This window comes from Carcharodon carcharias, chromosome 20 (genome assembly GCF_017639515.1).
Source record: "Carcharodon carcharias isolate sCarCar2 chromosome 20, sCarCar2.pri, whole genome shotgun sequence".
Classification (NCBI taxonomy): Eukaryota; Metazoa; Chordata; class Chondrichthyes; order Lamniformes; family Lamnidae; genus Carcharodon; species Carcharodon carcharias.
The window spans coordinates 62,942,528-62,964,759 of NC_054486.1; the positions used below are offsets into that span (position 1 = coordinate 62,942,528).

The window sequence follows — 22,232 nt, forward strand, 5'->3', positions numbered from 1 at the left end:
TGCCTTGATGTCAAGAGCAGTCACTCTCACCTCACCTTGGGAGTTCAGCTCTTTTGTCCATGTTTGAACCAAGGTTGTAATGAGGTCAGGAGCTGAGTGGCCCTGGTGGAACTGAAACTGGGCGTCAGTGAGCAGGTTATTGCTGAGCAAGTGCCGCTTGATAGCACTGCTGATGACCAATGGGACGGTAATTGGACGGGTTGGATTTGTCCTGCTTTTTGTGTACAGGACATACCTGGGCAATTTTCCATATAGCTGTGTTGTAGCTGTACTGGAATAGGTTGGCTAGGGGCACAGCAAGTTCTGGAGCACAAGTCTTCAGTACTATTGCTGGAATATTGTCAGGGCTCATAGTCTTTGCAGTGCCTAGTGCCTTCAGCTGTTTCTTGATATCGTGTGGAGTGAATCGAATTGGTCGAAGACTGGCATCTGTGATGCTGGGGACTTCTGGAGGAGGCCGAGATGGATCATCCACTCGGCACTTTTGGCAGAAGATTGTAGCAAATGCTTCAGCCTTATCATTTGCACTGATGGGCTAGGCTCCTCCATCATTGAGGATGGGGATATTTGTGGAGCCACCTCCTCCAGTGAGTTGTTTAATTGTCCACCACCATTCATGACTTGACGTGGCAGGACTGCAGAGCTTAGATCTGATCCATTGGTTGTGAGTTCGCTTAGCCCTGTCTATCACTTGCTGCTTATGCTGTTTGGCATGCAAGTAGTCCTGTATTATAGCTTCACCAGGTTGTCACCTCATTTTTAGGTATGCTTGATGCTGCTCCTGGTATGCTCTCCTGCACTCTTCATTGAACCAGGGTTGAACCCCTGGCTTGATGGTAATTGTAGAGTGGGGGATATGCCGGGCCATTCGGTTACAGATTGTGTTCGAGTACAATTCAGCTGCTGCTGATGGTACACAATGCCTCATGGATGCCCAGTCTTGAGTTGCTAGATCTGTTCGAAATCCAACCCGTTTAGCACAGTGGTAGTGCCACACACCCTCCATTGTGTTTTCCTCAATGTGAAGGCAGGATTTGGTCTCCACAATGACTGTGTGGTGGTCATTCTTACTGATTCTGTCATGGACATTTGCATTTGTGGCAGGCAGATTGGTAAGGATAAGGTCAAGTGTGTTTTTTCCTCTTGTTGGTTCCCTCACCACCTGCTGCAGACCCAGTCTAGCAGCAATGTAATTTAGGACTCGGCCAGCTTGGTCAGTAGTGGTGCTACTGAGGCACTCTTGGTGATACACATTGAAATCCCCCACCCAGAGTACATTCTGTGCCCTTGCCACCTTCAGTGCTTCCTCCAAGTGGTGTTCAACATGGAGGAGCACTAATTCATCAGCTGAGGGAGGGCGGTACGTGGTAATCAGCAGGAGGTTTCCTTGCCCATGTTTGACCTGATGCCATGAGTCTTCATGGGGTCTGGAGGAACACCCTCCCGACTGTATACCACTGTGCCACCGCCACCTCTGCTGGACCTGTTCTGCCGGTGGGACAGGACATGCCCAGGAATGGTGATGGTGGTGTCTGGGACATTATCTGTAAGATAAGGTTCCATGTGGATGACTATGTCGGATGGTTGCTTGACTAGTCTGAGAGACGGCTCTCCCAATTTTGGCACTAGCCCCCAGATGTTACCAAGGAGGACTTTGCAGGGTCGACAGGGCTGCAATTGCCGTTGTCTTTTCCGGTGCCTAGGTCGATGCCAGGTGGTCCTTCCAGTTTCATTACTTTTAAGTGACTTTGTAGTGATTTGTTACAACTGAGTGGCTTGCTAGGTCATTTCAGAGGGCATTTAAGTGTCAACCACATTGCTGTGGGTCTGGAGACACGTGTAGGTTTGACCAGCTAATGATGACAGATTTCCTTCCCTAGAGGACATTAGTGAATTAGAAGGGTTTTTACAACAATCGACAATGGTTCCATGGTCATGATTAGACTTTTAATTCCAGATTTTTATTGAATTCAAATTCCACCATCCGGGTCCCCAGAGTATTACCTTGGGTCTCTGGATTATTAGTCCAGTTGTGACAACATCACTAGGCCATCGCTGGAAATGGGCTAACTGATTGTGACTAGGCTGGCTGTAAATGGGCTAACTGACTGTGACTGGACTGGCTGTAAATGGGCTAACTGACTGTGACTGGACTGGCTGTAAATGGGCTAACTGACTGTGACTGGACTGGCTGCCCTGTTTTTGGACACTTGAGGCTGATCTCAGATAATTCTCAATGAATGTGAATGACGCAGTCATTGCGTGAAGATCTCGGCAGCCAATGGCACAGCGCCAGTGCAGACTTCCTCCTATTAAAGTAGCCGGAACCATGATTGTGTTTGAGTGAGCGGCTCCCTGTTGTCCCGCACATTCACAAACACTCAACTCATCCCTCCTGCCCCCGTGTCAGGTGTTCCTGTGGCTTCTCGCTCCTGTTCCGCACGTAGGTCCATGGATTGCGGAAAGCCATTAGCTAAAGGGGGCAAGGCCATGGGGCTGAGCGGCGGCACGGCTTCCGGCAACGTGCCCATGCCTGGTGCTGGCGGCTGGGTGAATGGGCACTCGGAGCCACCAGAGTGGCGGCAGCAGGAGCAGAGAGCGGCGACTCAGTGGCTGGAAGAGCGGACCCGCAGCGTCGAGGACAACCAGCTGAGTTTGCCGGGTCTGGAAGCCGCCTATTCGGCTATTCTGAAGGGGCTCGGCGAGGATCCTGAGCGACAAGGGCTCCTCAAGACACCGTGGAGAGCCGCCACGGCCATGCAGTTCTTCACCAAAGGTTACCAGGAGAAGATTTCAGGTAGTGTCGGCTGACGAGGAACTGAGGTGTTCACTCCCGCTTCTATACCTAAAAAAAATTCTTCCATCTCTCTCTCGCTCTCTGACAAACAACTTAAAATGTTTCAGAAGTTTCCTGACCTCTGTTATAATATAAATATTTGATCGATTAGAAGATTGTCGTTTAGTTGTAAGAGATAGTTGTTCGGAGGTGGTATCTCTGCTTTCGAAGTACGCATTCTGACTCGTGGCAAATAGGAAGCAACTCATATGTTTTGGTCTCTTGGTTTCTCTCTTACCAAAGGACTTAAAGACTAATCAGCGGCGGCTCAGCAAAATATTTCCTGTTTGACAGTCATGTAGAAATATTGTGTTCATTCTCCCTTCGCCTAATCTTACCACCATCCCTGGCTAGGTGGGCGAGGAATCATGGCTTTAACCAAAAGTTAGAAGACCCAATATTAAACCTGTTCAATGTTTGACCTGGGGATCGGTGGGGAAGGTCTCCTTTACAGCTTAACTAAAACGTGAACAGGTTTCTATTCTACAGTTCCCTGCGTACCATCCTGATATTGAAAAAACAATAAACTGAACTGCCATGATAAATGACTTTAAAAAACTTTGTGTCTGAGAATATGCCAGTAATTCGATGTTCCTAAACCCGCGCATTGCCAAGCCTTTTGAATAAAGTCATTGCTATTAAAAGGCACTCAACACTATTGTAACGGCTGCTCAGCTTCGTTTATTCGTTGCGTCTTGTTTGAGCATCTAATAATTTGCTAAATGCAGGTAACTGTGTGACGACAAATCTGCTAATCTTTGATTACTCTGCAAATTCCTTTTTATTACAAGGGAGGAAGGAAATTCGGCTTTGTGAAAAATGAGACCATGTACAATGTATGCTTTTGTGATCCCTTTAGCTGTATGTGTAAGCAGCTTTGTACTCCACTGGCGCGATGCTCTTTACAGCAATGGCCAGATACATACACTTAAAACGACCTGTACCTTCAGTAATACTTGATACAGTTTTGAGGACATCAGTTTTTAGATCGCATTTTATTTTAATTTATGATTCAATTGGTCGTAAATGCCATGGCCCCATGTAAGTAGGGCGTTCTTACATGGTTTAACACTGATGAAAGGAGATTTCTAATTGCAAGCAAACCCTTAACTCACTTTCACCCAATGTAATTGTGCTTGTATGCCTAGGATGACTCATCAAAACTAACCTTTGTGTTGGAATATACTAATCACACCTGTAACTTCAAAACCCTATTGATTTATTCTTGCAATTTTTTCCAGGAGCACTGTGGTACTATGAGATAATGCTGCTTCAAAAAGTGGAATAAGGTTGATTGCAGGAATTATACTGGTTTATTGATTGAGTTCTAGGACCCACATTCTCCCAGATTTTTATTAACATCTAACCAAGCTAACCTGAATGTGCTGTTTTAATCAGGGCTGGTTATATATGTATTACATTTTCTCTCTGTATATTTGTGAACCATTTTCAGAGCAAATATTTAACTAAAAGATTTTGTTAACTTAGTACTCCTAATCTTCGGGTGAGCTGATAAGCATGCGGGCCTTGTTTATTTGCTTATCATTTGCCTGAAGCGTACGTGATGTGTCAAGTAGAGATTTGAACTTATAATTTTAGGCCCCTTCATCCATTACGTTTTGTTCTAGGATGAACAAATCTCAAGCTTGACTCTCAAAATTCTTGAGCCACTCAGCAGGAACGAGTAGCTGAGGTAGTTTCAATTGCCATTCTTGTGGGTTTTCTGTTTCTGGGGTTGTGGAGGTGTTGAGCAGGCAGTGGGGTTGAGAACCCCAAAATTTTGTGGAGCAGGCTTTCCCACACCATTTTTAATTCTGACACGGCATTAACATCCCACTTCTTGATTTCCCAGCCAATCAGAGTGGGGTATGATGACAACCTACACCAAAATATTTAAATATTTAACCCCTACAGGGGCTAGAATGGCCCCATGAACAAAAATAAAGCAAATATTTTGACAGAGGCACATTGTGGGAAAACTGCCCACTCCCCAACCTGCTGCTCCCCCCATCCCCCCCCTCTCCGGCACCTCATCGGGTCTGGAAAGGGGAGCAGCATTCCAAGTGTCTGACTTTCTCAGTGTTCTGCACAGCTCTCCTCAAACCAACACAACTTGCAGTGCTGCTTGTTCCTCTCTCTCTCTCCCTCTCTCTCTCTCTCTCCAGGCAACGCCTCACATCCTCATCTGAAATGCCAACACTGACAGTCGGCCTCATCCCATCGCCATCTCATAACCACAGCTCCCTCCTCAAATGTTGTCATTCCATCATCTCCACACAATCCATTTCTCTCACTCATAATTCTGGCTTTTCTCCTGGCAGGGCAAGACTGCACAGGACACGAGGGAGAGTCAGAGAATCGGGTGGGGGGGTGTTGAGCCTCCAGTAATTGCCACCCTAACTGCCATAGTGGAAAAGGCAGGAGATTGCGGAGTTGTAGAGTATCTGGAGATTAGCAATGGAAAATAGAGATCTCCCAGATACCTGTTGACAGAATTGGGTATCACACTGCTGCGTGGCACAGGGCAATCACGTGTGTTGATTTGCTATCACCATTAACTGAAATATGAGCATCTGCATAATGATGACTTTGAACCCTTTCCCCTTGTCAGTTCTAATACATGCCTTTCATCTCCCAAAGGTCCTTCAACTGTGACCAAGGAGCCTGAGGATTCCTCAGGAATCTAATGGAACAATGTCACATGGCTCATGGGTACCGTGTTCCAGATCACCCATGTGCACCTTGGTAGGGTTAGCTAGAGTGTCAGTGGTGAGTCACACATCACAAGTGAGCAGATGCTGAAGGCAGGGACGGCAGTGGAGAATCCCTATTGGTGAGCACAGGACCCTCCCAGCCCTGTTGAACTGGAAGCATATGCTGAGCTTTAGAGACTCAAAGAGAACTATTCTGAAGCAGGACTGGAAAATATGAGAGGTTCTGTCAGCGTTGCACAACATTAGAGAGAGATTGGAGGAGTCTTTCTGAGTGCCATGAAATCTCCGGTCCTTGAGCTGATATCCACCTATGTGGAGCATCACATGTGACAGGCAACCAACTGTATGCTGGTCTTCAACAATGACCTGCACACTCATTTGCCAGTTTGAACAGGAGGGAGGAAAGCCTCATCTCGGCCATTCAGCACCTCATTAATGTTCAGAAAAGTGCAGTCCAACTGTTAGCTAGCTGCAAAGTACAGGTGTGCCATGAGAAGGGAGGTAGAAATAGGGAGCATGGAAGTGGGAATTCTGCTCAAGATGCTCCCAGTTCTTGCTCTTATCGGCCCTCTTTCCCTGCCACCCCCTCTCTCTGTGCACCCCCCCACCACCACCACCACCACCACCACCACCACCACCACCAAATGTCTCAGTCAGAGGCCTGCATGCTGCCTCCTCTCTCAATGGCTTGAGTCTGCCCCTTCACAGGTGCAGGTGGGTTGCTCACAGACCTCAAAACCCAAAGGCAAATGAGCAGGCTGCCTCTAATCCTCTAACTATGCTAATGGTACCTCATTGAATGCCTTTTGGAAATCCAAGTATACTACACCGACTGATTTCCCCTTTATCTACTGTGGTAGTTATATCCTCAAAATGCTCTAATAAATTTGTGGGATTTTTCTTTTGTAAAACCATTTTTGAGTTTGTCTGATCCTACCATGATTTTCGAAGTGTTTGCTGTACTTGCATGCTGACTTTCTGTCACTTGCCTGAACGAACCCAAATATCTGAGCATTAATATTTGCAAGTTTTCTAAGTGCATTGCTAAAGACTTGCTTCATAACAGTTTTCAGCATTTTCCTGGCTAACTGGCCTGTAGTTCCCTGTTTTCTCTGTTTCTGTTTTCTTGAATGGGTGTTATATTTGCTAACTGCCAATCCACAAGCAAAGGTATCAATGAGATGAAGGGATTACTGACGGTAGCAATGTTGTGTGTGTGTGGGGAGGATGATGAGGAATGCAGAAGCTTCAACATTACTGTGCCATATGGCTTCGCGCACACAATTTATCTGAACCATATCTGTATGGCTCCATTGTGGGCAACTAGCTACAGAGACTCTGGCCATAATAGGCCTCCCCTTATCTGCTGCTTCTGCTACTCTTTCTCTTCCTCCTCTGAGGATGCAGGGAAGTCATCGCCTTCCTGCTCTTTCCCCCGTCCTGTCTGCTTCACTAGGCAAATCACAGCACATCACTACCATTCTAGACACTCTTGCTGGTGCATACCAAAGGGCACTCCCAGTTCATGGCTGTTCTGATTGTAACTTCAACTCCACATTCCCTTATACCCCCAATAACCTTTCATTTCTGTTGGATCCAGTGTCTTTGGTTTGTTGGGTCTAAAGGATCCAGGTTGCACACTTGTTTCGAGGTGACCGAGTTGGCACAGAGACAGAGAACGTCAGATCATTGTTAGAATAAACACATGCTGTTTATTTACAAACTAAACTCAGCAGCAGCTCATAACTTAAAACTTTGTCTTCATTTATCAGTGTCTAACTCAAGACTCTCCCACACAGAGGTAGCCTGTGCTACTCTGCTATTGAGTATTAATATCATGTAACTTTACAATACAATACTTGTCTTAAAGGTATGTTACATATCAGATTACTACAACCTCCTTGCTCATCAAGAATCTACCTCTGTCTTAAAAAAACATTCAAAGACTCTGCTCCCACTACCTTTTGAAGAAGAGAATTCCAAAGTTTCACAATTCTCTGAGAGAACGAGTTTCTCTTCATCTCTGCCTTATGTGGGCAACCCCTTATTTTTAAACAGTGACCCCTAGACCTAGATTCTCCCACAAGCGGAAACATCCTCACCACATCCACCCTGTCAAGACCCCTCAGGATCTTATGTGTTTCAATCAACTCACCTCTTACTCTTCTAAACTCCAGTGGATATAAGCCTAGCCTGTCCAATCTTTCCTCGGAAGACAACCTGCCCATTCCAGATATTAGTCTAGTAGACCTCTGAACTGCTTCCAATGCATTTACATTCTTTCTTAAATAAGGAGACCAATACTATGCATTGTACTCCAGATGTGGCCTCACCAATGCCCTATATATCTGAAGCATAACCTTTCTACTTTTGTATTCAATTCCCCTCACAATAAACGATAACATTTCTGTTAGCTTTCTTAATTACTGGATATTTGCATGTACACAAGAGCTTAATGAAATTCTAGCACTATATTTGTCCTGATTATGTCCTGCAGCTCTTTATAATGCAAAACTGTTAAGATAACCCTTAGCCTGCTAGAATAAAGAAAGATATCTGTTTATTACAAATGCAGTCACCTTTACTGCTTTGCCATTGTGTCAAAGGTATATGCATCTATTTCTTTTGGCACTGTCCAATACACCACCACTTCTGTTAGATAATTGTGCCAAAGCCAGAACAAACTTCATGCATTCCTGAATTTGCTCCTGTAATTTGAAACAACTCCTCCCCTTATGAGTCATTCTATGAATAATGTTTGCTTTCACAATCACTTCGTTCAAGAGTTTCAAGAAGAGTAGGAAGTGATACTTTTATTTACGAGAAAAATTGTGCAATGTATTAGTCTCTGAACTTTTACATTGGAGCTATTAGACCAAAAGAGACCAGGACCCAGTCTAGTTCACCTTCTACCACCCTGGTTGTCTCATGATAGAATGATTTTGGAGTCATCTGGAGATTCCTTTCACATTCATATCATACTGTAGTTGTTGGTATATAAGTCGATCTTGAAGCCTCAAGATCCCTTCAAAAATGGGTGTCTACTTATATGCTAAGTATAAAAGTGAACTGCTGGCATGGGTGTGTGTGATTTCTTTCTTTTTCATCTGCCACACGGGAGTCTGCTTTCTGTGGGTATGTCGTAAACTCCAATGCATCTTCACAAAACAGCCCTTGTTGCCTGCTCAATACCTTGCACCCAGTTCTAAGGTACCTGCGAGTAAAGCATGCATTTGTGTGATGAAAAATTGAGGCTGATTACTAATGCAAATGTAGCATGCCCATAGCTGTAAAGGTGAATTGACTTATACACCAAGTATATGCAAAAACATGATTTTCGGGACGAAAAACATGGAATCATGCTGTGATCCAAAGTAACTCCCATACATACTCGTGTGAAAAAAAAACCAACCCCATGATTTTTGGCCTAAAGATAATTTTTCATAAACCTTATGTAAAAGTTGATCCTAGTCTTTCAGGAATCAAAGCCCAAAAATTTCAGAATCAAAGTATCATCCTGGAGATAATGATTGGATTTAATTTTAAATGTATAAATATTAATGAACATGAGTGCCAGTAAGTAAATGCGCAATACATTTCTGCGTTTGTTTTTTTATTTATTCAAATCATTAAAGTGATCAGATTATCATAATATGACACTTAGAGTTTTTTTTTACTTTATTCCATTGAGACAGTTTCTTTGCCACAAATCATGCATGCATGTTAACCCATTGAAAACATTACCCATGTAAAAGTTGATCCCATGAATTTTGGTCTAAAATTCAACTTTTAAGCAAGGATATATGGTAGTTGATTTTCCATGACACTGTACATAGGAATTAAACCAAAGACCACTTAAGTCAAGTGGGTTTAAAGGTTGGGAAATAATCATGGTAGGGCTGAGGAAAGAAAATAAAACAGGTCAAAGGGGAAAGGTATTGTGGTGTTTGAAATCAGAAGAGTATCTGTAAAGCAGGATTCAGGATTTTTAAAAATAAAATACATGTTCACTGCATATTGTAGTGAGCCTAAACATTGGTTTCAATGTGCTCGTGTATTGTGAAATAAAATGCAGCCCAATTAATTTGTTTCTGGGTTCTAATCAATGAAGCAAAGAATTAGAATTGGGCTTATAACAATGATGCATTACAGCAACATTTAGCAAGCGTACATTTCACAGACATAGGAATGTAATAATTGACACTTCATGTTCTATTTTACACAATTTGTGGAATGCATGTTCTGCAGATTGAAAGGAATGTAATAATTAAAGCATCCACTTCATTTGTGTCTCTAACTCTCAAAGTGCACAAGTGTGTGTGCTGAGGGAAGGATGTGTTGGATTTTGGTTACACCTCAGCAGGTTTGATGAAGTCTTTGTAGTCTTTAGTAGGTTAACTGTCAGTCTTTATTAACTACTAGAACTACTTAAAAATGCACAGTAAAGGGTACAAGCTGGAGCTGTCTCCATGCTTAGGTCTTCATGTGGCTCTGTTTAACACCACACTGACCCCTCGGTGCAGGTAATGTGTTCTCTTACATCATTGTGTAGGCAGTACTATACTTAGTCCCACTTCAACCCTATATGTGCCAGTCCCTTTTACTACACTTCCTACCAAGTCTTTATCCAATGTATTTAGTATTATACTTGTTTACTTCATGTCTTACATTGTTATTACTACATTATCAGTATTACCGCACACTATTACAACATTATCACTACCCTACCCCACCCCACCCCCCACTTCAAGTCCTTAAATTCATAGGTTCACGTGGCTTTGAGACCTTATAACCCTTCCACATTGTGTTCGCACTACTGTCAGAGGAGTGGTAGGCCCTGTCATTGCTGGTTCTTGCTGTTGGTTTAGATGTTAAGCTGGCATCCGGGTATCTTTTTCATCCTTTACTTCCATTCCTTCATGTTGAACCGCACTTGGTTGGGTCGGTGGTTGCTACTCTAACTCGTTTCTTGCGGGGTGGATGAACATTGTTCTCATCTCCTTGTTGCATCCTTTGCTTTTTCCTGTCATCATGCGGGTCATCTCAATGTCTTCTGTGGCTGAGGAAGTGCATTCCCATGACGAGAATAAGGTTTAGTGGTATGCCCCTCTGCGTTTCCCTGTTGGCAATGGACAACTGCCATCTGGTTCCAACAATTCTTTAGGCTTTGGCATGCCGGCTGGGAGTTGCACCATATATGCAGTGGTTGCAGAGTTGACCTGCCGTACCATCGTTGGAGCCGGAAGGCTTAACAGAAGGCTGGACGCTCTCTTACATCATCCGCTGGAGGCATAATGGTTACCTCCTGGGTGGTTATCTGATCTGACCATTGAACGTTTTCTGGCACCTGGAACGAGAATGGACAAACCCATTCCACAAAGCAAGAAGACAATTCAGAGCGGAAGTCCCAGTCTGGACACATTTGTGCTGCCTTTGAGGAGACCCAAGGCTATGTGGGCATCCCTGCTGGTTATGGATGACGTACATCAGTTCGAAGATTTATTTACCACCATACCTTAGTAGTTTCAGGATCATACCAATGACTGGAAGTCTGATTCCTCCAGGCCTATAGAGTGGTGTGTCTGTCGTTCAGAGCCAGAGGTCTTTCAACCATGGTTCTTTGTCTGACAGGGTTGTTACGCTTGCTCCTGTGTCTAATGGCCATTGCCAGAAATGTCGACACATGTTCCATAATGAGAAACCAAGAGCTTTGACCTGACCCACGAAGCATGGCTATATGTCTTTGGGGATTGCAGTCTCGACCTTGTTGATAATCTTTGGGTCTTCTGTGCATTTGAGTTTTTGCCATGCACAGTTTGCCATAGTTTTTGATCCTGCTGCATTGAAAGTATTGGGTTGAAGTCGCAGGATATTGATTTCGCCTGTAGAGATACTTCGTTCCACAGCATTGGCATGGTCACTTTGCTAGCCAGTTTGGATATTGCTTTCCCTGGCCTAGAGTGTCCCTGTGTCTTTGTTGCTTAACTAGCTGGACTGTGGGTTGGCCTCTGCCCCATGATTTATTCTCCCTCCTTAAAATGGTCCTCTGCTGCTCTGACTTCTGACCGTATCATTATCTGGATTGCCTTTTCCAGAGATCTTCCTTTGATTGTAGAAGGTCAGAGGGTACATCATCCACTGCCCCTACCACTATTCTGTCACTGAGTTCCAATTTTAAATCTCAGTACTCGCTACCTTTTGCCATCCTGTACAGATCTTTGACTCTCTTGTTGGAATTGGTTCTTTTGAGTATTTTATTGCTCCTTAAAATATATATCGAATTATTTTTAGTACCTCTTTGAATTTTGTGGATGACTCATTAATTCCCTGTCTTGAAATAATGTCATCTGCAACCGGGCCTACTGAGTGAAGGAGTGTTCACCTGCTCTACTGACTTTTTTTTAAATTTAAACCTGAAACGATGCTGTATTTTAATCTTTCTTTTCCTCAAGTCCCCAGCTTTGTGATTGATCTGCGCCTTGGATTAGTCCAAACTGACCTACAAGTGTGAAGTTCTAATTCATGTTCAAAATTTTAAAAGTGTATGTTCTGTTTTAAGCTGAATTTCAAGATGGTGTCGCCATTCACTCAGAGACAGAGATTCCCTGCGCTTGCTGGTTTTGGCGGGCTCCGCAACAATAGCAATGGCACTTAGCTTGAAATAAAATTTTAACAAAGGCTGTCTGGATTGGCTGCCTGAGATTTCCCTTGTTCAGCATTCTACTTTTTTGACCCTAGAGTCCATTAAATTTGAGCTTTTGCTTGTTTTTTACTGAGCTGAACCAATGCAATATTCCTGAAATACTCAATTCTTTCTCTTCTTTTCCGGATGAGCTTGGACTCTGATGTGTTCAGGCTTTGGCTCAGGGATTGGGTTTTAGTGATGGGTTTCTTTCAAACTGCATTTCTGACACTGAATCACTTTAAAGATATCTCGGAATTTTCTGCAGCCTGGAATTTTAAAAGATTTATCTCGCTCTGCTGACTCTGTATTCTTGAAGTCCAGGTTCAAATCACAAAGGAGCTGCAATGGAGTCATCTGCTGCAGTAAGGAATTTTAAATCTCTGCCTTCAGCTTCCTAGCTTTTCTTTGGAGCTTTTTATTGATGATCTTTCCTCTGTACGTCTGCTTCTGAAGCTTCTTTTCAGGTCAAAATGCTTTGTTGTATTTTTCTCAATATCCCAACATTTCGATTTGTCTCTGCATTTTAGCGAGGTTCTGGATTTTAGTCCCTTTGCTGCTACTACGTTGTGTGGTGTTAGTTACATCTCAGTAGATTTGATGAAGTCTTTGTAGTCTTTAGCAAGTTATGTAAGTAAGTCTTTACTGTATATTTGTGAATAGTTCTAGTAGTTAAAGGGTACAAGCTGGAGCTGTCTGCATGTGGCTCTGTCCAACACCTCATTGACTTCTAAGTGTTAGTCATGTGTTCTCTTACATCACTGTCTGGGCGGTACTATACTCAATCCCACTTTAACCCTATATGTGGCAGACCCTTATACTACAGAGTACACCCATTCTATTCTGTTTTGCTATCCCATGCTCTTGCTCACTCGCGTCCGGTCTCACTTTCCCACCCTCTCGCTTTCCTGCCCAAGAGAGCAATAGCGTAAGAGAGAATCTATTACGACGGGGATTGTAGAATTAGATCACAAAGGCTTCAATTTTCCAAATCCTTCTTTGCGTCCCCTGTATCAATAAAGAACAGGTTGTTGTCTATCTTCTGGGACACAAGACCACGGACTATCTGCTCCTGCAGCTGCATGTTCTCTAGAATTTACTCCATTTTGGGAACATTGTTTTGTTTGCTCCAATAATTCTTCTTCTTCTTGAGCCATGTAACTTAAAAGATACTTGAACAAGCCCGGTTGCTTACATACGCCTGACTTGCCATTGACTTCTATTTTGATTGTACCAAACCATGCAACTGCACAGTCGCCATTTATGGTGATGTTAACTAACCGTTGGGGTACCCATGCCAAATGTAAGAAGCACCTGCATTCAGACAGTGTTGAAGGCAAACCAAAAGAGTGCTCACAATACACAGTAACCATTTTAGCTTTAATGCTTCACACATAAAAATGATCTGATCAAAGAGAGCCAGCATGGATTTGTAAAGGACAAGCCATGTTTAATAAACATAGTTGATTTTTTTTGTAGGAAGTAACTAATGTGTTAGATAAAGGATTGTCTTTGGATGTTATTTATCCATACTTTCAGAAGGCATTGGATGCGATTCCACATGAGAGATGTAGAAGCAATGAAGTAATCTGGGTCAGGAATTGGTAAGGGTAATGGCTATGCACTCAAATTGGCAGGACATGGCTGGTGGTGTTCCCAGGGACCCATGCTAGGGCTTTAAGTATAAAAGATTAAGGGGTGATCTTTAAGATGATTGAAGGAGTTGGTATGGTAGATAGATAGAAACTATTTACTCTGGTAGGGGAGCCCAAGACAAAGGGGCAAAAGGTATAACCTTAAGTTAGAGTTAAGCCATAGATGCCATCCAGGTGTTGTATCAGAGAACCCTACTTCACACAAAGGGTAATGAAAATCTGAAGCTTTTTCCCCAGCTCTACTCCTCACCCCAAAAAAGCTGTTGAGGCTAGAACAATTAAAATGATCAAAACTGTGATTTGTGAACTTTTGTTTGACAAGGGTATTGTGGGTTACGGAACCGAGACAGCGAGATGGAGTTGAGAAACAAGTTAGGAGCTGAATGGCCTTCTCCTGTTCCAATGAGTGTTTGGAAGCACACAAACACACTATCTGTCTGTCTCTCTCTGTGCTTTGGTCTCCATGCCCTTTCACTCTTCTTTCTTTGCTCTCCTGTTTTGTCATCTTTCACGTGTCCACTTTCTCACTTTTTAGTATTGAGATTTCTTGTTCTGCCATTGACATGCTTTTACATATGCTCACTCATCCACTGTCTGATTCCCTGAGTCTTTCTCTTATGGCCACTCTCTCTCAAGAGCATAGTCGCTTTCTTTTTCTTCGGTTGTGCCTGTTTCTCACTTTGGCATTCCCTCTCAGCGTGGACCCACTCTCTGCACACATGGACTTCCTATGCTCTCAAGTGTGCTGCACTCCATGCATTCTACATTACAATAATGATTATATTTCAAGTTAATTGGCAGTAAAGTCGTGAAAGGCATTATATCAATGCAAGTCTTTACCCAGAAGGAAAAAAACAGTTCCGACCAGTACTGTTATTTCCCAGTTTTTACTGGTGTTCAGTTTTAAGGTAATCAAGACCAGTTCAGACCAGTATTTCTATTTCCCACTTTTTGCTTTCTTTTCGTTCCAGTTTTCCCTCTAACACATATACTGAACCCTCCCTCTTGCATGCTCCCCACACCTGGCTTTCCTTGATGCAGTACAGTTCCATAAATGTTAGTTGACTTGTGCAACCTTTCCCAAGTGAATATCAATTTGCAATCTTGCTGTCATCTCAAAACATAAGATAATTCAGCATATGCCTAGAATCCTCTTGGTGTTTACAGTTGGTACTCACTCTCTCAAACAGTTGAGCATGGGAGCCTCAGGTTGTTTTCTTCCATTTTAGTGTGAGTTTTCAGATTATGAGGTAAGTGTTCCATTGTGGTGGGTGAAAATGGCTTCTCCCCAAAGTCTTTGTTTCACCCAAGATGACCTTAGCAGTCTGACTATGACAAGTCACAGTATACAAGATGCAGCAGTGCACAAAGGCATTACTCCAAACATTCCCCTTTTCATAAAAAGAAAAAACACACATTGCATGTATTATCATTTGCAGTTGCAAGTTAGCCACATCTACGGCCTATAAAGAAAGTCATCACGGAGAACAAATGACTGTTCATTTCAGTCTATCTCACTTTTATCTATCTCTACACATGCATTGCACACACAATCTTAGGGTTTAGGTTTTCTAATGGTACAGGTACATGTGCGGGCGGGTGTTGGTTATTTATCTGGTGTCTGCTGGTTCCTCAGGTGATGTTGCCTTTCTGGGGAATGTTGTTGTCATGGCGAATGTTGCTGCTGATCCACTGTATTTGTTGGGGAGCAGCTGACCTCTGGGACTAATGGTAATTTTGTTCCCTGTGCAGTTGGAAAAATCAACTCCTTTTCATCAGCTGTTGCTGTGAAGAAGCAGTTTCTCCAGTTGCATTTATCTGTCTGTGGTTGTGACAATATATCTCGCCGTTCATTTTCACAGTGTACGACCAAGGTGATAATTGCTTTGCACAGGTTCCAAGTTGCCAAGTGGGCTGACTTTTGTTGAATGCATTGAACTTCAAAAGGACATAAACAAGTTGGTGGAGTTGGCAGATAGGTGGCAGATGAAGTTTAATGCAGTGAAGTGTGAGGTGATTCACTTTGGTAGGAAGAACATGGAGGGACAATATAAACTAAAGTGTATAACTCTAAAGGCTGTGCAGGAGCAGAGGGACCTGAATGTACATGTGCATAAGTCATTAAAGGTGGCAAGACTGGTTGCAGAGAACTGTTAATAAAGCATGCAGTATCCTAGGCTTTATTAATAGGGGCATAGAGTACAAGAGCAAGGAGGTTATGCTAAACCTGTATAGAATACTAGTTTGAACTCAGCTGGAGTATTGTGTACAGTTCTGGGTGCCACACTTTAGGAAGGATGTAAGTGTATTGGAGAGAGTGCAGAAGAGGTTTACAAAATTGGTTCCAGGGATGAGAAACTTCAGTTATGGAGATAGATTGGAGATATTGGGACTCTTCTCCTTGGAGGTGAGAAGTCTAAGAGGAGATTTGCTAAAGGTGTTCAAAATCATGAGAGTGCTGGATAGAGTAGAAAGGAGGAAACTGTTCCTGCTTGTAAAAGGTCCGAGAATGAAAGGGCTCAGATTTAAAGTGATTTGCAAAAGAAGCAAATGTGCTGGGAGAAAAACCTTTTCACACAGCAAGTGGTTTGGGTCTGGAATGCGCTGTCTGCAAGTGTGGTGGAGGCAGGTTCAATTGAGACATTTAAGATGGCACTAGATGATTGTTTCTATTTAAATAATGTGCAGGGTTATGGGGAAAAGGCAGAAGAATGGCACTGTGTTATACATTTGGAGAGCGAGCATAAACACAATGGGCCGAATGGTCTCCTGCATTGTAACAATTCTGTGATTCTGAATGTTTGTGCTCTGCCTGGCTCTTTATCAAAGTGGAGTGTTCAAAGTGGGCCTTCAAAGCCTACAAAATTTCATAAGACTAGCTTTTCTGCTCCTTAGTGAGGTCCAGGATGCAATATCTAGCACACTCTTCCCAGCACTGATAAGAGTTACTACTTTATTTGTTCAGGTTTCTTGTTTAATTCTGCAATTTCCTAGCCCTGCCATTTAAGATGGAAAGAAATTCCATTTTATTCTCTCATCTGCTGCCTTCTCCATAGGAGCCAATACTGACACGTCAGTACCCAATAGTTAATGTCCTGCACAAACTTGCAGACTGAAGTTTTAATTATTCTTTGCTGTCTCTTCTGGTGGCTGGCTCTCTTCCAGCTATCAAAATCCACTTGATTTCAGCTACCCACTCCTGACACCATGTTTCATGTGGGTAAAAATGGCTTCTCCTAAAGCCTTTGATTCACCCAAGATGACCTCAGCAGACACATGACTAAGGCAAGCCACAGTGTACTAGAGGCGGCAGTGCACAAAGGCATAGCTCCAAGCAGTAAGCACAGTAATGTACATCTATCAAAATATTTGGACATCTCACAACTAGAGAGAAAATTTAAAGTAGAAATTTATGTTTTGGAGTAAGAACGTTTAGCAGTTTAAGAAGGTGTGTACCATTTTGTTTTTATCCAGTGCTACACAATGACATATTTTGTTTAATATCCTTCATTCAGTTTTTCCTCACATCACAATCGTGTTGATAAGCTACTTTTGTTGCTTTGTTATATTAGTTTTTTCCATCACTGGGGTGTACACGGAGATGTTTGCAGCAAACCAGACAGTTACCATATCAACAGATTGTCTTTTTGTGATGTAATTCCTGAAAAAAAACTGGTAAAGTCAACTTTAATCTCAATTTCTTGAAAGGTGTACTGTCATCATGTTTGCTGTTTCATATCCACTGATGATTGAAATTTTACTCATGAAAAGGATATGTTGCCGAAATTGTCACATTATAAATTTCCAACAACATCTATAATTGTTTTGCTGACCATTGCTAAATACTATATTCTGTAGTGACACATGATATGTCCTTTCACTGTTAGCTGTGAGAAATATGTAAAAATAAATCTGCAGTCTCTACCCCTGAATAAAAGCTAAAATTTATCCCCATCCCCACCCCTTTCCGATTTCCCCCCCTTTTTTTTCCAATAATTTATATAGATTTTTCTTTTCCCACCTACTTCCATTATTTTTAAATGTATTTCCATCAGTTGTTTTATCTCTACCTTTTAGACTTTTTTGATTCCTTCACCCCACCCCACCCCCACCAGGGCTATCTGTACGTTGCTTGTCCTAGCACATTCCTTAGATAATATCACCACCTTCAACACCTCTTTGTCCTTTTGTCTGTGACATCTTTTGGTTATCTCCACCTATCACTGGCCCTCTATCCAGCTCTACTTGTCCCACCCCCCCTTAAATCAGCTTATATTTCACCTCTCTTCTATTTTTACTTAGTTCTGTTGAAGGGTTATTCGGACTCGAAACGTTAACTGTGCTCCTCTCCGCAGATGCTGCCTGACCTGCTGAGTTTTTCCAGGTATTTTTGTTTTTGTTTTGGATTTCCAGCATCCGTAGTATTTTGCTTTTATCTAAAATTTATTTGGTCATCTAACCACTAACTGAAAGTGCAAGAAATATGTTCCTGTTAATTACAACTGATTGGATTTATAAAGAATCAAACAATTCTATATAATTAGCTCTGCCACTGAAGGTAAGTGAAGATAATGTCTATGCCCCTATTTGTTAGCCTGTTTGCTTGTAAACAATCTAGTAAACAAACTAATGGATGGATTTCAATGAAACTTGGGACACAAGAGTATGGTCCAAGTAAGAAGTGATTCATTTTTGGTGAAGGTGCAGGTCTGGATCATGGAATTTTTTAAAGGATCCGTCAACACTGGGACATAGGGCAAATTGCTGTTAGTTTTTTTTAGAATGTTGTTATCACAACTGCTATGGTGGAATTTGTCACAGCTGTCAAAATGTGAACAGAGTTTTCAGAGCAGATTATTGGATGTGGATTGGCCTGAATCATCTCAGTAAGATAGAAGCACTTAATAAAAATATTTCTTTTTTTCACCTTTGTAGTTACAGAGCATCAACCAGGCAGGAAGAGCTACATAATTGTAATAGCATTGAGTTAACAGAGCATGGTGGAGGTACACACTCTATTGAGTGTCCTCTTTACGTGTTGCTTTCTGTATTACTGGACTCTGTTGTTTCTAGCCATAAAAAAGCATTCTCCCCAGTCTTGGTTATATCTGGAAACAAAAATACCAGTAAAAGTGCCGTTGAAGCTGCCTGATTGTCATAAAAACCAGATGCTTCACTAATATCCTTTGAGGGAAGAAAATTGCCCTTGCATGATCTGTCTTATATATGACTCAGTTCGTCTTGTAGCAATTTTGCAAAGTTTTGAGTTTTTACTACATTGAGACTTGCATTAATGTAAAATAAATGGGTATAAATATCATTGTGTCATTAGAATTAGGAATGTGTATGCTGTTTTAAAAACTCCATTTGTTCCATGTGGTATCAAGAAACAGCTGAATGCACTGAATACGCAAAGGCTATGGGCCCTGACAACATTCCAGTAGTACTACTGAAAATGTGCCCCAGAACTAGCCCCTCTCCTAGCCAAGCTGTTCCAGTACAGCTACAACACTGGTATCTATCTGACAATATGGAAACATGCCAAGGTATGTCCTGTCCACAAAATGCAGGACAAATCCAACCCAGCCAATTACCAGTCCATCTGTCGACGCTCAATCACCAATGATGGAAGGTGTCATTGATAGTGCCGTCAAGTGAATTGCACAGCAATAACACGCTCATTGACGCTAAGTTTGGGTTCTGCCAGGACCACCCAGTACCTGACTTCATCACAATGTTACGATCCCAGCTGGTGTTACAACGGACAAGCCTGATTCCAGGGTGGAACCTGACTTGATAGATCCAAACTTTTTGTTTAGATACGTAGAGAGTGGCTTGGCATTACCATATACAGATTTATAAGGATAACACAAGTTACAAAAGCTATCTTATACTTTAATGTCCACAGTAAGTACACAGTCCATGTAAACCAATAGGTGACCTGTGGTCAGACACACCACACTCTGAAGCCAAGTGACAGATGCCACCTCAAGCAGATGCTTTGGATCTCTCCTCCACTCTCCCCAGACACTTGTCATACCATGAGCCTACCAGTCTCGCTGAATTCTGTCTTTCACACAAGGGTTTCCAATCTCCACTCAAAGCACTCGCTTTGGAGACTTCTCCCAAACTGACACACACACTCTCAGATGCTGTCTGCCAAAGTTCACCTCCAAGGTTTTGAACTTTCCACATGCATCCAAGCTTTCTTCCAGGCACTGTCTCTCACCGAGTCAGCTGTCAACAGTACACCACTGCTTCACATGCCAATAGCAAAGAGTTACAGACCTTCAGTTGCCTCTTTGGACCTTCTAGCTTCTGACAAGCCTTTATCTCTTTAAGCTTGAAGCATTTTTCTACCCCTCAATCTTAACTTCACTTAACAGGACCTTTTTCCAGGCCCCTGTCCTTCTTAATAGAAGGCCTGTTTGGGACTTCCTCCTGCTTCACTCCCTTGGATTCTTGGGAGGTTTCTTCTTTAGCTTGCAACTGTATCTGAAGCTTCTAGGCTGCTTTTGCTTGGCAACTGCCTTCAAAACTGAACTCAAAAACTACAATTTCTAGTTTCTATTGTGTGTGTGGGAGGGACCTGCCTCTTTGGACCCCTGTTGCTGGACAACAGCCCAGTTTTTCTACTCATTTGCTTAATCTCTCTGACAGTCATAACTCTCATTAGAAATGCAGGCACCTTTTAAAGTGAAACTGAAACTCTGCTTGACGTTTTCTTAACACACAGGTACAAAAATACTAATCAAACTTAAACATTAAAGCTAAAACACATTCCTAACACCAATAAATACCAATATAACTTATTAAACTATCTCTATTTCCTAACAACAGCCTTGGTCCAAACATGCGCAAAGAGCTCCAGAACTCCAGAGGTGAGAGTGACTGCACTTGACATCAAGGCAGCATTTGACTGAGTGTGGCATCAAGGACCCTTAGCAAAACTGAGATCTATGGGAATTGGGAAAACTGTTCCACTGGTTGGAGTTATACCTAGTACAAAAGGCAGTCAGTTTCGGTTTTTGGAGGTCAATCATCTCAGCCCCAGGATATTGCTGCAGAGGTTCCTCAGGGTAGTGTCCTAGGCCTAACCATCCTCATTAATGCTTCATCAATGACCTTCCCTCTGTCATAAAGTCAGAATTGGGGATGTTTGCTGATGATTCCACAATGTTCTATACTGTTTGGGACTCCTCAGATACTGAAGCAGTCATTGTTCATATAAAATAAGACCTGGACAATATCCAGGCTTCGGCTGATAAGCAGCAAGTAACATTTGGGCCGTCCAAGTGCCAGGCAATGACCATCTCCAACAAGAGAGAGTCTAACCAGCTCCCCTTGACATTCAATGGCGTTACCATTGCTGAATTCCCCACTATCAACATCCTGGGGGTTGCCCTTGACCAGAAACTGGACTAACCATATAAATACTGTGGCTACAAAAGCAGGTCAAATGCTAGGAATTCTGTGGCGAGTATTCCACCACATGACTCCCCAAAGCCTGTGCACCAGCTACAAGGCATGGGTCAGGTGTGTGATGGAATACTGTCCACTTGCCTGGATGAGTGCAGCTCCAACAACACTTGAGAAGTTCGACACCATCCAGAACAAAGCAGCTTGCTTTGTTGCTCCCCCACCCCCACCCAAATCCTCCACCTTAAACATTCACTCCTACCACCACCGAAGCACAGCAGCAGCAGTGTGTACTATATACAAGATGCACTGCAGCAACTCAAGAAGGCTCCTTCGACAGCACCTTTCAAACCCGCGATCTCTGGCATTTAGAAGGGCGAGGGCAGCAGATACATAAAAACATCGCCACCTGCAAGTTCCCATCCAAGCCCCACACCATCGTGACTTGGAAATATATCGCTGTTCTTTCACTGTCGCTGGCTCAAAAGCCTGCCCCCCCGCCCCACTAACAGCACTGTGGGTATACCTACACCACATGGACTGCAGCAGTTCAAGAAGGGGGCTCAACAACACCTTCTCGAGGGCAATTGATGATGGGCAACAAATAATTGTCATCAGGATGATTCTCTATTTAATGCACACTAAGGTTGCATTAATTATAAGTAATTGGAAGCCAGAACATGGATAGGAGTATGTCAAAAATACAGTGTTAAGTAAGTATACTTAAGCCATGCACTAACAATACTATCAGTAAACTATTTCAAAACATTGTGATTACAGCTACAAACCTGTGTGCTCTTTTTGAAATGCAACCTATAAAGCCCACAAATGAAGTGCAGGCGTTTTGTTCTTAACAACAAAGAGATGTGCACTTTGGATTCTATGATTACAGCCGTAGATTACGGATTGCAGACAGGAAATTAACA

General features: G+C 42.7%; 1 protein-coding gene across 2 annotated transcripts in view; it reads left to right on the top strand.

Moving 5' to 3' along the window:
* Positions 1-2,333: 2,333 nt before the first annotated feature.
* gch1 (GTP cyclohydrolase 1) overlaps positions 2,334-22,232 on the top strand; it is a 60,713-nt gene continuing 40,814 nt past the window's right edge. For both annotated transcript variants that reach the window (XM_041213901.1, XM_041213902.1), the window contains exon 1: positions 2,334-2,797. In XM_041213901.1, coding sequence (XP_041069835.1) covers positions 2,452-2,797 — 346 coding nt within the window. In that variant the 5' untranslated portion in view covers positions 2,334-2,451. The remainder of the gene's footprint in view (positions 2,798-22,232) is intronic.